The sequence below is a fragment of the Xiphias gladius genome, chromosome 1 (genome assembly GCF_016859285.1).
Source record: "Xiphias gladius isolate SHS-SW01 ecotype Sanya breed wild chromosome 1, ASM1685928v1, whole genome shotgun sequence".
Classification (NCBI taxonomy): Eukaryota; Metazoa; Chordata; class Actinopteri; order Istiophoriformes; family Xiphiidae; genus Xiphias; species Xiphias gladius.
In genome coordinates, this window is record NC_053400.1 from 27979901 (window position 1) to 27995000 (window position 15100).

At 40.6% G+C, this 15100-nt stretch overlaps 1 protein-coding gene across 2 annotated transcripts in view; it reads left to right on the forward strand.

Annotated features, from left to right (window-relative positions):
• LOC120789373 (zinc finger protein 609-like) overlaps positions 1–15100 on the forward strand; it is a 79410-nt gene that overhangs the window by 58595 nt on the left and 5715 nt on the right. The window contains exons 4-6 of one of the 2 annotated variants that reach the window (XM_040126045.1): positions 8349–8436; positions 11010–13326; positions 13452–13821. In XM_040126045.1, the coding sequence (XP_039981979.1) occupies positions 8349–8436; positions 11010–13326; positions 13452–13821 (2775 nt within the window). The remainder of the gene's footprint in view (positions 1–8348; positions 8437–11009; positions 13327–13451; positions 13822–15100) is intronic. The other variant, XM_040126054.1, reaches the window with a different exon arrangement.

Genomic DNA, 15100 nt, shown 5'->3' on the forward strand with positions numbered 1-15100 from the left:
CAGCATTCTTTGAGGGAGGCGGCCTGTCTTGTTTGTCACAAATGAAGTCCCCGGGTGGTGTTACCAAAATGGCACGAATCACTCAGATCTCTTAGGAGAGACTTGGTTCCTAGTCTCACTGGCTGAAAACTGCATTTTTTTCAAACACTTAAGTCGTCTTGAAACGTAAATCATATGCCTGGAGGAACTGTAAGCTTTGCCAGTGGTTGTCATAAGATATCATGTTTGCTATATACACGTCAACGAGAGTTTGAGTAATGCGCCTTTGGCAGACTTGTCTCATAATCTCAGCACCATCTTCTTTAGAGAAAAACACCAGAGGGTTAGTTTTAACAGAGAGATTGCAGATTTATCCTGGTGACATTTAAGGAGACTGCTCCTTGCCTCACTGCAAATGATATATAGTAATAAATTCATGTAAAGTTTGGAGAGATGTCACATATTTATTTTTTAGGCTGTTACATGCACGGCTGCTGCTTTGTGATCTACTCCCACTGTAAGAGTAAACATGTTCTGATTTTTGTGGTGGGAGAAACTGCTGCATGCGGCTGATAATGCTGCGTCAATGTGGAAAGCATACTAATGCTCCCTTCCTTTGCCTCTCAGTGGTATGAGAGAATTGACCTTCTCACAGGCTGTTATTCTTGTCAGTGAGAGTGACTTTGCACTTTTACCTCTTATGAACCGGGATGCAACTTGAACTTTTCAGATAGGGCTCAATTGAATGCTCTAAAATTTGAAATAAAATCATCAACCATGCCCTTGTCTCGTTTGCTTTACAGTGTTGCAGGTCTGCAACTAATTGAGTATTTTTTTTATTATTATTATTACTGATTATTCTGCCAGTTTTTTCTAGATTAATCGATTAAAATGTCAGAAAATAGTTAAAAAGCAGCAATCGTAATTTACCATTTCTATTCCCAATGTGCACATCTTTGCAGTGAGCTAAACACACTCCCAAGAAAGGTTGAAGAAAGGAGTTGGCCTTTGAAGTCTTTACTGGAAGCAATTGTGAAAGTGTGAAATCAACAAATTCATAATGGGGATTTCAAAGCAGAAATGGAAGACATTCTGAAACAACCCATGCCAAAAGATTTATTTCCAATGATTATGAAACCCTCGGTTTAAATTAATTATTCTACTGATCACATCCGAAAGCAGTGGCAGATTGATATAGAGTGTCAGATAGAGCACAAATACAAATACAGAGCAGTTGGCCCAACAGTAATGAAAACAGTTACTTAGAATGTTGTATTAGCAAGATGTTAGCCTCTGACAGCTAGTTTAACGGCCAGCCTGGTTATCAGTAAACTGATCCTGAAAACTAACAAATACATATCAACAATCTTAAAACAGCTAAATTACTTACAAATGATCCTCCAGCAGGGGCATTAGGGGATTAGATTAAGGGTTTCAGTGGTTTATATAGCAACAGAATGTTCAACTGAAACTAACTGCTGGTGGCAGAGTATCGACGGTGACATTGTCAAATTGTTGTATTATCCAACCATCAGTCCAAGATTTTGGTTTACTATCAAATGTGACAGACTGCCAAACCTATCATTTGAGATTTTTTCTTTCTGTTCCGTACACATAATCACGTAGATTCTTGTTGGCATGTGATATTATTGCAGGTGATTTTTTTTTTTTTGTTTGTTTGTTTGTTTTGTTTTTCTTCCCCCAACAAAAGACATCGAGTGTTTGCTCAAAATTAGTTTGTCTGTCTGCTTGGATTTGAAAGTTCAGTTCAGCCAAATTTTCTCGCCCGAACAGTGACGAAGTACGCAAGACATCCATGATTTATGTCTCGGTCTGTGTTGTATGTCAGCTGCAGCGTCAAGCAACAACAAAAGCTAACTGTAGCCCTACTTTATTTCTCTCACACACAGCAGCTGGTAAGTTGCATTAGCAAGCCTGATAAACGCAGGTGGAAAAACATCGTACATGAAAGACATATTTAGATACATGATTTATTTCTTCAGTGGCAGTAAACAGAACACACGGGCCCTCCAGTAACTGTGCTATATTCAGAGCTTTAAAAGATATTTAGGGCTGACGAACAGTTACGTTAACCACGATAAACCACAGGGTTATGGGTATGCACTGACAGTCCCCCACAGACACACACGCCACAGTGCCTCTCGTAGTAGAGCCCCTATCCCAGCTACAACACACAACGCACAGTGACTCTCTCAAAGAGTCACTGTTTATGATCTCAAAGGCAATAATAACTGTGCTTTCTAGTGACGGCCATTGCTCAACCAGATTCCTTGTTTTTCCAGCAGAGACACAGGGAGTCCGACAGTAGCTTTGTCATGGCTGGCTAGCTCTAACCACCAGCGCTACGTCACCATCCATGCTACACTGAGTGGGGGTCAGTCTCTGTGTCCCCTGACCCTCCACGTCACACACTGCATAGTCACGAGGCCACGTCATCTTTTTTTTATATATTCTAGGAGGGAGGTTTTTCTAGTAGAATTTGAGGGTGTAGTTACTCTTTAAATCAAAATAGTTGCCGATCAATCTCATGTTGATCAACTAATCAGTTAAATTTATTGTTTCAGCTCTACATTATAAGTTTCACTATTACTTGCAATTCAACATAGGAATTAAAGTACTAAAAATAATGCATTCCACTATGTAACCACCCCAGTGCTATTAGTGACTCATACAATTCATACTAAATTCTTGTCTGCCCAGGATTTAAGATAAGGTCAGTCAGGACACTGACATAACCGGACAAGCTCGGCTTCATTTTATGCACCACGAATGCAGAAACACTCTTAAAATGGACTGTTCGAAACATGCTCAGACACTTGAATGCTCAAACGCTTCATTTCTCAGTGTTACAGTTATTGCTCATGGCAGCACCCGGCTATCTTTTATCTTCTCTCCATAATGAATACTGACAATATTTTTCTCATTGTTCTCACTTTCTTGTCTACATGCAACCTTGATGAGTGGTGCTTTTAGTGCAGAAAAAATGGGGATGAGACAAGAGCGGTTTTCTAGCAGGATACTAAAAGGGTTTTAAAATGTGAAAATAATTACGTTAGTTATCTGACTGTGTATACGAGATAATATTTGCAAGTGCTGGTAATTGTTCACATAATTATTTTTGTCCCACGCTTTGCCTTTTTTTTACTCCGAAGTATCTGATATATTTACAGACAAAAAGAAACCTTAAATTTGATATTTGTGAGAACAGTCGTATAATGTCTCACTTAATCATTACACAGACGTGATCTCCCGTTTTCAAAGATAACAAAGGCATTTTGACAAGGTCAGTCAGTGAAAATGCCATTAACCCCACTGAATTCCTGTTGAGTTGGAACAGAGCGGAGGTCAGCCAGTGAACCCATGGCCCTCACCAGCAGCAGAGGACCTGGTATTCTGGCCCCACTGCAAACTAATGAAATGTGTTAAGGAGGGAGGAGGGGAGTTTTAGGGCCAGAGGGGTCAGTCACCCATGCAGCAGACAACCTATTCCTGACTTAATTTCCCCCCTTACATTACCCTCTTGTTCAAGTAATCCTACACAAGTAGGCAGTGGAGTTCGGCGCCTAAGGAGGGCTGCCATTTGTTGTTCAACAGCACTGAAAGGAAATGACTGGTAAAATTACAGGCCAATTCCTCTCATTAATGTGGGCTTCACTCAGCTGTCCTGAGTGACCCTAATAAGGCTGTCACAAAAGGGGGAAATGGGGGGAGGGGGTGCATGGTGCAGGGTGCAGGGAACTGGGTTTGTTCGAAATCCCTCCAACGCTTTTCCTTCACCTCACAGCAACCCTCCCCTAGCGAACAAATCCCAAATGAACTGCACTTCTAAAGAGCAAGTTTTACTTTTCGATCTTTTAACTCCCGTCTGCTTCTTTCTCCTGAAACAGATTCAGTGAGTAAAGAGAGAAATCATGTCTCACAAACAGAAACAAAATATGTAACTCCCTGTGTATAAACAAGTGATCATGCACTGAAAGTCATCTCAGTTTCTTTTGTAATTTGCTTTCCGCCACGGGGAAATTTGGATGGGTTGTTTTGTCCAAGGTTTTCCATGTTTAGACTGACTTCATGTTGACGTTTGTCCCGACGGCTTGAAAATTATTCCAAGGATGAAAGTGTAAGCAAGTAATTCAAATTGCTTTTGGCCCTGAAACTTAATCTTGATCGTTTTGTGTATCCTTGAGCATATTTTTATGATATTGCCAAGAAGTTTTATGAATTCATATTCCCACTGTAAATACACTTACAGTGGTAGTCCAGTGAAAACACTGTTGTGATTTATGTCAAATGCCACATGAATTCCAATCTGACTGTTCTGAGACCAGCTGCATAGCCAGAGATCGGATAGTAATCAGATTTAGGACCACATATGCAAGTGACCTAGATGTGATTTGAAAAAAAATCTGATTTGGTTTGTCCATAGTTCTGTGAAAAAATCCGATCTGAGTAATCTGGAGACCAAAAAATTGGATTTGGGCCATTTCAGCAATGTAATGTGAACGTAGCCAAAGCATCACATCATTTTTAACTGCCAACCTGCTTCTTTTTTCCAAACTGTCTAATGGTTGTGTAGTAAACATATTTCATTGTTTAATAAGTCAGTATCAACACAATAATGACTGCTTAATGAAGAGAAACTGTAATCTGCACAAGGTACATTTTTAATAAGAAAATGTGTCCACTTGTGTATGCAGTAGGGTAGAACTAAGGCTGTGCTCAGAACAAATTATCATGTCCAGAAAATAATCAGTGTGATTTAAGGAAATAATCAAGTAGAAGTGACAGCATTGCCATAGTGATGTAAAGTGATTTTCAAATATCTGTAATTATTGCTACTAGTTTAGAGTAATCCAGGCTGTATTTATATCAGACTTTTCAGAGTTAAACTCCGTGGCCTGGGAATTTAATTGTCAGCAAATGAATATCCTTTACACTTACACCCGAGATGAGGGGTATGATATCATAACTTGGCCTGTCATTTTCTGTTCCTGTAAGCCATACAGCCTATACACACTGAAAACCTTAAACAAAATAGAATTTGCAGTAGATTAATTAAACATGAGGTGCAGCAATATTTTGAGTCAGTAACTATTTCTTGTTTTTTAACACCATTCCCATTTGAGTTGAGATGCATCCAGATTTCTTTGAATGTCCTTGAGGTGTCCCACATAACGTCAAAGGGACTACTTTATTAGCAGTCACAGAAAGTATTGCAGAGGCAGAGATCTGAGGTGACCCAGAAGCCAAGGGCCACTCTGACAGGATTACAGAGTTCCTTGGTTCAACATGGGAGGGTGGTAAGAGGGAAGCCAAAAAAACACAACAGCCAGCAAAGAGTTTATATAAAGGCATTTCAAAGATTCTGAGCTTGAAGCAAAGAAACTGACGAAGTGAATATTGATCTATTGTCCTATAATGTTAAGTATTACAGGGTCTTCTGAAGCATATTTGTTAGTGATGGAGGATGTGTATGTCCATTAGCAGTATATTTTAATACATTTGAATTTGGAAATAGGGGGCTTAAACAAATTCGTGGAAAACCCACCCGGTCCTATGTGCATAAATTAACTCTCAGAAAAGAGAGAGCCAGTCCAAGTAGGACCGAAGTACAGCCGCACCCAACCCGAGTAGACCCAGGGATTGTTAGACCCAATCCAAAATGCGCTCGACCCAAACAGACCTTATTGGAGAGAGAGCACAAACACCAGTAGTAGCATGATGTACTATTGATTAATTTGATCAGGTAACAACCAACCGTGGCAGAAAAGCATAGCAGTATAATCAATTTAATGTTGTGAGAATAGATGTAAAGTTATAGAAACTGACATAATTTGTTTGTATGCTTCAAAGACAAATTTATAAAAATAGTTTTCACCTCCTGCACAAACAATAAAACATTCTGTAGTCAACTGGGCAATAGATAGACAAAAGACAATGTTGTAATCAATTTAATATCTGTCTATAAAATTTGATTTCGTATAGCATAAATCTTGTAGGCTCCTGATTTTCAAAAAATAAGTCTGGCTTCAGCTTCAGCTCGGGTCCATTCAGATCCACTCGGATATTGGTCATATTGACACAGACTTGTGACTCACGGCTGTAAAACAAGACCTGACCGATTAAACTGAGTGGAATTTGGACCTGGTTTGACTTGGGTCTTTGATCAGCACTCGATAAAGGAACTGTTCGACATTTTGGGAAATATATTTATTGCTTTCTTGCGAAAAGTTAGATGAAAAGTTCAAAACCTCTCTTGTGTCTTTACATTTAATACATGGCTACTCCCAGCAGCCGATTATCTGAGCTCAGCATAAAGACTGAAAATGTGGTTTTAAAAAAAATATATACATATGATTGGTATCAATATTCTCATCAAGCTCTAGGCAACAAAGCAAAAAAACTAATTACCCAAAATGTTCAACTATTTCTTAAAGAAAATTTTGATGAGCACTGGCAGCAGTAATACAGCTAAATCCCATTCATGCTCATCCATTTTCACAGCTACTAAATTGAAGAGACAGTCTTAACATAAAGACTGAATGCTACTTTAAAATCATTAAAGACTTTTAACTACTCATGCTATAATTTCTGAAACCCTCGATAGAGAAAGGACATCATGAAAGGCTAGTCATTCATTTGCCCTGCCTTGATTTACATCCTGCCACAACCAGCTGCCAGAGCCATTTTGTGTTGGAGTGTTTGGAGAGCTTAGGGGGGCGGGCTGTTGAAAGCGTTTTAGAAAAGGTCTGGGTTCTTTTAATGTGACAGAAAATCTGAACTCGAGAACCTCACACAAACCACATTTGCAGTTAGATTTAGCCTTGACCAAGCATGTTTTTAGGCCATAACGTGAAGTAAGAGACTTGTGGCCAAGTGTCAACAGGTTCCTGTAAACATATATAAATACCTAATACACTTGCTGCTTTATGCCAGAGGCAGCAAGAGAAAAATTAGGTTTGAACTGTGACTTGTGTGTGGGAGGGAAAAAGATTGTAAGCCGGGGATGGTTATACCATTGAAAAGAGGAAATGAGGGTGAAGGAGAGAGGGGAAAATGGGGTGAGCAAGAGAGGTTTCCTAAGCTAATAAAATGCTTGGAGGGATGGAAGCTGCCAGCCAGCATTCCTGTGTCATTAGATAAGTTAGCTCACTGCAGCCTCCAGTTTCTCTGCAGTGCTGAAGTGGCAAGCTGAGGTCACCACCGGGGAGTGAGGGGGATGGTAGGCAATAAATTCAGTGTTTTCCTGCATGGTCGTTGCTCTTAATCCTCTGAAGCTGTTTGGTTGAGGATTTACTTTCGAATTTATGAGCAAAATCTAAAAAAATCTGCACTCTGTGCTGTTTTTTTTGTTGTTGTTGTTTTCTTTCCCCATTAACATTAATTGTATTAATTGCAGTTAAATTATTTAGTTAAAGGGATTTAGTGTAGTATTTTTGTACAAATCTGCATTATTGTGACATTTAGACGATGTGCAAGCCGTTGCCAAGTGAAGAGTATTTGCTTTCTTAAGGGGAAACATAGAGAGCGAGTCCTGTGATCTTCTGGAACTAATTTTAGATTTTAAATGCGAGGTCAGGTGTCACACTCAGCACAGGTCGGATTGTGCAGCTCATACCGAGTGCTACCAAATTCACACTAGCCAAATGGCAACACATAAGCTTCTAAGTGTGACAGATTGCAGCAATTCTAGTGAAGTCACTGAGCTTTTCATGCACACTCAGTTACAGTCTGTCAAACTGAACCATTGAAATGGTTTAACCAAGGAGCTTGTTGCTTGTTTTTAAGAAGCTGTAATAGTAGATCCATATTATCCCCAAGATAGCACATTTCTGGGCTGCAAGGTGAGACTGTGGACTGCATAATAATATTTGCTTCCAAATAATTCCCCTTCAGGGAGATCTCCTGTACTGTAAGATGGCCTTTTTAAATGGAAAAGGTGTTCAGTGAGTGAGTATTCCCTGGTAACCTCAGTGTGATCATTCTTAGTGAGACCTTCTGCCAGTATTTTACACAGGCTTTACAATACTGACTGCAGCTGAGTCTTTTCCAAGTCATTTAGAAGATATCAGTCAGTCTTGCCCCTACGGCTTTACTGTGTGAAGAAGATTAAAAAGGATCTTTGACTTGTATAACTGTCTTGCATATGAAACCCTTTAGCAAAGATCAACACATTGATGAAGTAGACACGATGTACTTTTTGCTCACATAGTGCAGACAGTTATTTATGATTCTCACTTTAAAACATTCTCTCGTGTTTGCTAAATGAACTGGGGTTTTTTTTTCCGTGTAATTTGCATTATTGTCATAGTTAACACAAAATAAATGATCTTCGGTTTTTTGTCTCACAGGGATGCTGGTAGTCAATGTTACTTGGAGAAACAAGACATATGTGGGCACCCTGTTGGACTGTACACGGCATGACTGGGCGCCCCCCAGGTAAGGAGCATTTTTATTTTCACTGGGGAAAGCAGGGGGGCATGGTGATATTTAAATATACATCCTCTAATCTTTGCTTGTTATGTTAGTGATATATCACTAGTTTGGTGTTGATAAAACTTAGGGCTATATGCACAGATTTTGCATAGTATTTGCACTTTACAAAGAATTTACCGTCACACATTGTAGTTGTAAATGTCGAGGTAGAAAAGATTCATTATTACTATGAATCCATTCTCTCTATCCAAGCTGCAATCTCTCTCTTAGTCTTTTCATATTCTGTGTGATATGAATCTGCTGCAATAGACTCAGCTCAAGGTTATGTATAGCCAAATGCACCAACTTGCCTGTGTGCAGCTGGACCTTCCAAGTCCATGTTAGTCTTTATCTTGAGCCTGGGGAAACAGGATTCACTGGCAAACGGCTGACGTCCCAGGAGGGAGAAGTGGAAATAGAAAGCTACTCTTACAAGCCAGATTGCAGAATCCAATTATTGGACTAATAGCTTTTCCTCAACACTGTATAGCATCCTCTATCACAAAGGTTGCAGTTTCTTAGATCAGTGCTATGTGGGTGGTAGTTTAAGGTGGTAGTCATTTCTTGATATTTGCCTTTTGTTATGCAAATATACACAGGCTGTGTAAAATATAGTTCCAAGCACTTGCTTTGATTTAGAACACCTGTACTGTATCTAAATGTAAATGAAAATCTATATTTGAAAAGCATGGTTAAGTGCAATAGAAAAAAAAAAATCAGGATTAAAGCCCAAATGGAAAATAAGGAGATGCTGTATCACACTAATGTATCAATGTATATCACAGTAATGTTCTCCAAGTGTGGTTTGCACAGTACGAGAGGTTTACTGGACTGTATTTGCACCAACATAGCCTTACAGTTTGCAGCACGACTACATTAGGGTGGCACACCATGAATAATTCAGAAAGCTTTCAACGGACTGAATATAAACTTGGACTTGTAATGAGTTTAAATTCCTCTACCACTGTCAGACTACGGATGAATTCACATCCCCTGCTGGGGCTGAAATTGTTTGGAGAGACTTGTAGAGGAAGCTGTGAGTCATACCAGCCCGATGTTTCTCTTTGTCACAGATTGCTAACCTTCACTGCTGTGCAGAAAGATAATTACTTTACTGTTATGGAGAGATAAGGGCAAACTGCTATTTTAAGTATTTGAATGACTGTATGTTTTGATTACAAAGCAGCTGGAATGTACACTGCTGTCTTTTCAAATGATGTTTACTTTTTCGTTTGGAAAGTCGTGGCTTTGTTTAAATTGCTTGCTCACTTTTAGAGCAGAAAATATCAGATTGGAATATAATGAGAGGACCGGGACAGAACAATAGTGTACATATTTCTGATATCATTGCCTTTGCTGTTTATTTTGAGTTCGGGACTCAAAAAGGCTTAAATTCCCTAGCACTGTCATCAGTGGTATTACTCTTATGACTTATTTTCTGTTCTCTGAATTTCCTATGAGATCAGGGCAGCTGTGGCTCAGGAGGTCGAGCGGGTCGTCCACTAACCGGAAGGTCGGTGGTTCGATCCCCAGCTCCTCCAGTTCGCATGTCAGTGTGTCCTTGGGCAAGAAAAGAACCACAAATTGCCACCGATGTATAATCGGTGTGTGAATGTGTGTCTGTATAGAAAGCGCTCTTTGTATAGAAAAGCACTGTATTAATGTGTGTTTGAATGGGTGACAGTAGTGTAAAGTGCTTTGAGTGGTCAATAGGACTAGAAAAGCACTATATAAGTGCAGTCCATTTACCATAATATGGAAGTGTGGCATGTTATTTTGCATACCAATGCAGTAAATAAGAGTATGAGTCTCAGTAAAAATATCAACTTTTGAAAGGTTATAGCCAAACACATATACGGTGTGTCCTGAATACAAGTAAAAAATGATACCATCAGAAGCATAGGCCTTTGGAGGGCATCACAATTGCCAAACCTGACCTTTTTGATTTTACATTGACAAATGTAGAAGAAAAATTTTCAAATATTTTGGCTCTGTTTAGTTACCTACTTATTGATAATGAGGTTAACTGGTGTTTGCAAAGTAGCTCTGAAAACCAGCTGGACCTTCCACATACAAGTGTATAAGATCACTTGTCACATCTTGATTACACACAGGTGATCTCCATTACACTTAAAGCAATTGACTGCACCAATTACCATTTAGGTGTGTGAAAGTAAAGGGGTTAATTACTTATTTTTGTTTTATCTTTGTTCTTATTAAGATCAATTATAGAAAATTCGTTGTCATTCTTCATGTAAGACTGCTGATCATTGTCAAAAAGTCAATTATATTCACAATGATTTAATGTAAAAAAAATAATGTTAAAATTATAAAAATGAAAATGTCCAATTGGGTAATTGGTTTTTACTGCCAGTGCATTATTCAGTTCCCACAGCAATGGTAATTTCAAAATTAGTGAGCCCTGGAGTTTCTATTGTATCATTACAGAATCTAAACTAAAGCAGAGTTTTATTGAAATCAACCATTGATACTGTGACATCACTAATTCTTATATATGATTTTTGACACTACTGCAGGTTTTGTGAATCCCCTACAAGTGATCTGGAAATGAGGAATGGCCGCGGTCGAGGTAAACGAATGAGACCGAATAGCAACACCCCTATCAACGAGAATAGCAACTCATCAGACAACAAGGGCACCAACAACAACAAGACACGTGCTGCCTCTAACAGTAAGGGCCGGAGGGGCAGTCAGACACCATCAGAGCGCCGCACCCCACCTAACAGTAACACAGAGGACATCAAGGCCAGTCCCTCCTCAGCTGGAAAACGCAAGACCAAACCAGCCTCAGACATGGAACCAAATTCCAGCTCAGAGGACACCAAAGGCAACAAACGTATGAGGACAAACTCCAACAGTGGAGGGGTGGGACCAACTGGTCTGCCTATCCCTTCTATTAAGACTGAGCCACTTCCACCCCCCCTTGATCGCAGCTGTCCATCTCCAGTTCTTATTGACTGCCCACACCCTAACTGCAACAAGAAGTACAAGCACATCAATGGTCTCAAGTACCACCAAGCCCGTGCCCACAATGATGATGACATAAAGTTGGACTTAGATGGAGACAGTGAATATGGAGAGGATTCAACTCTTCACCCTGAACCAGGGAACTGTAATGGGGCTTCTATCTCTCAGAAAGGATCCTTGTCTCCAGCACGTTCAGTTACTCCAAAAGGCAGGAACTTTGATGCTCAAAGTCCTTCCCCATCTCCTGGCAAGTTTGGTTCAAAGCAGAGTAAAAAGAAAATTGCTGAGACAGATCCCGAAACGGGAGGTACACCAATGGATGGGTGTGAGGATGGGCCATGCCTCACTGATGAGGCCAGCAATGATGGTCTAGATGATAAGAGAGGATCAGACAAGTCCAAAAAGGCTAGCACTGGCACAAAGGCTGATAAAATGGCCCAGAAAAACATGAAGTCACCACGGCCTGTTGGCCCAGGCTCCACAGCATCCCAGCAGATGTACTCTTTTCCTCCTGGAAACCCAAATTCTTCGCCGGGGCTTACCCCAATGATACAAGGTATCCCCAAGAGTCCCCAAATGAAAGGCACACAGCCTAAACCCCCTGCCATTGGAGATCCTGCCTCAAGTAGCTCCAAAGACAAGAAGAAGAAAGACAAGAAGAAAAAAGATGTCGGGAAGGAGGCTGACAGTCCCAAGCCTTTGGGAAAGGGAGGGAAACTAGAGGAAGGAAAGCTTCCATACTCTGAACCTTCTGATCAAGGAAATAAGGGGGAAGGACTCCTCAATGGTTCCTCAGATCCTCATCAGAGTCGCTTGGCCAGTATCAAGGCTGAGGCTGACAAGATTTACAGCTTTTCTGACAATGCCCCTAGCCCATCCATTGGTGTAGCCAGTCGAATAGATGGCAGTGGGATGCCGCAGCCTCTCACGCCACTTCATGCGGTCAATCAGAATGGTGCTGACAATTCTTCAGTCAAGACTAATAGCCCAGCATATTCAGACATTTCAGATGCTGGTGAGGATGGTGAAGGGAAACTAGAAGGCGTCAAAGTCAGGACAGAGGACCAAGCCATCAGGGAAAGTGTCAAAAAAGCACTCTTTCCAAACCAGACACCCAACAAAGATTCCCCGTACTATGCTGGCTATGAGACATATTACTCTCCCAATTATGTCAACCCCAGTCCCGGTGGGCCCAATACAGGCACGCCAGTGGCAGAAGGTCAGGTTAAGATCAAAAGGGATGAGGACCAGGACCAAGGTGAGGAGAAAGTCAAGGTTGAGGTTCATGAAGACCGCAAACCAGACAGCAGTGCTCCTGGCCAGCAGCAGCAGCAACAGCAGCAACCCTCAGTTATCCAACAGCGATCGAACATGTACATGCAACCTCTTTACTACAACCAGTATGCTTATGTCCCCCCATATGCATACCATCCCGATCAAGCCTACCATAATCACTTGATGAACACCAACCCAGCCTACCGGCAACAGTATGAGGAGCGGCAGCGACAGATGGCTGAACAACATCGTGCTGCTGAGAAGAAGTCAGATGTAGCCATAAAAGAACGAGAAGCCTCCATGAAGGAGGAGTGGAAACAAAAGAGCCCAATGCCACCAAGCCTATCCAAAGCCCCAAATCAGTCCGACCTGGGAAAGACGCCACAACCCCCAGGAAAATCCAGGGACTCGCCCTCTGAACCCTCCTCAAAATCCATTGGAAATATAAAAGGGGAGGACCAGAAGTCCCAGCAAGCTGAGGGGCTAAAGATGAAGCTGACTGAAGGGGGCCACCACGGAAAGGAAGACTCCAAGCAAACACTGGAGTCCAGAGGTCAGGCAGGGATGGAGCAGGCCATTTGGTACAGACAGGTAAATACCATGTAGTACAACAATGCTAGAATATATACTTGGGAATCTGTTGTGAGAATGTTTTAGAGCTATTTCTATATTAAGATTTGATTTGTGCTGACTTGAACGTTCTTTTCCACCCTCAGCAGTACCCAGAGAGCCAGAAGCCCCAAGCAGAAGAAGAACACCAGCAACAACAACCTCGATGGAAAGAAGAACGGGACAGAGAACGGGAACGCGATCGTAAATTAAAGGATGACAGGCAGAGGCCCAAGGACAGTCAATGTGGGCCCAAGGAGGACAGCAAAGAGAGTAGCGATCTCAGAATCACTTCTGAGGACCATCGGGTTATGAGCAAAGACTCTCGTTCTAATCCCCACATGCAGTTTTCATCACCACTAGCACAGCACCAAGGCTACATGCCCTACATGCATGGTTACCCCTATGGACAAGGCTATGATCCCAACCACCCTGGATACAGGGGCATGTCCTCAGTCATGATGCAGAATTACCCAGGTATGACATTAGATTGACTCCAGATACATGTAAATGTTAGAGGTTTTTAATACACTCCTAGTGAAAAATATTCTCTTGTATCTTTTTTTACATTTGTTTTAACTGGTGACATTCACAAGCTCAGCTCATCCAGTTTGTAATATTCATTTGGCTAGTGAGTTTAATCATTGGTGCCATGTCATCAGTGGTTCGTGTGGTTTCTTTTGGTCAAATACATGCAAGACTAACATGAGCACTGATTTAGAATGTTGTTTAAGCTGTTGGCCCTACTTATGTTTTAAGGTGTGTACAATAGCTTTTAAATTAGATAAAAAGGCAACGTAGTCAACATGGCTTAAAGAATTTAATGTCTTTTGCTTTCTGAAAACACAATGGCTATAGGTATTTGTTAAGGCAGCTTTAGATTGTCTATGTACTCTAAGTGTTTTTGTGATAATTTCATTCAGAACTGAATGAATTTTCTACACATGAGGTCTTGTGTAATTTGTAGCAGTTTTTATGCGTAATGTTTAAAAATTGTAAAGCAGCATGAAGTGATTGTGATCACTTGGTGGAGCTTGTTGGGGACAAAACACAATATGGGAAGTCAGACGGGTCAAGTCATTCAAGGATTGATCTTGTTTGGCCTATGTTCAGTGGTTCTGCAGAGGATTCTTATATGTGGGAAATGGCATATAGCGGGAAAAAAACTGCAGACATTCATTCTTTCCGAAAATATTGAATGGGTTGGCAAAATTATATGCTCTTATAAATACTACTGGAAGGGGTTGGAGTTTGGGTTAATCCATAAATTCCTGGAGGATCTGAAGTATGTAGCCCAAAGAATATAGTCAACATGTATAGTAATCGTGTAATAAATAAATGCCAGAGTTTTTAGTACACCTACATGCCTGGTCCACCAAAAGAAACAGCAGCTGTACAATTAAAACCATACACACAACATCAATGTGGACACAATGCTTAAGGCACTTTCCTTTGTAAATGAAATGAAAATGCTGCATTTTGCAGTTGGTCAGCCACATTGCTATACAGTGTATGTTTTCATTTTCGAGATCAAAATGATCCCATGTATAGAAAATATGCAAGTACTAGACGGTAGGTACCTGGATCTAGAATGATTAAGTGAATGACTTGACATTTCGTCTAGCAATCAAAATGGACTGGTTGGTGACCTAACATCAGTTGCGTTGACAATTAAGTTTGATTGATGTGAGCATTAATTGAGAATCATCAATCCATTAGTTGTCACATTTGTGTTCTGTATAAACCTAAATTTGAT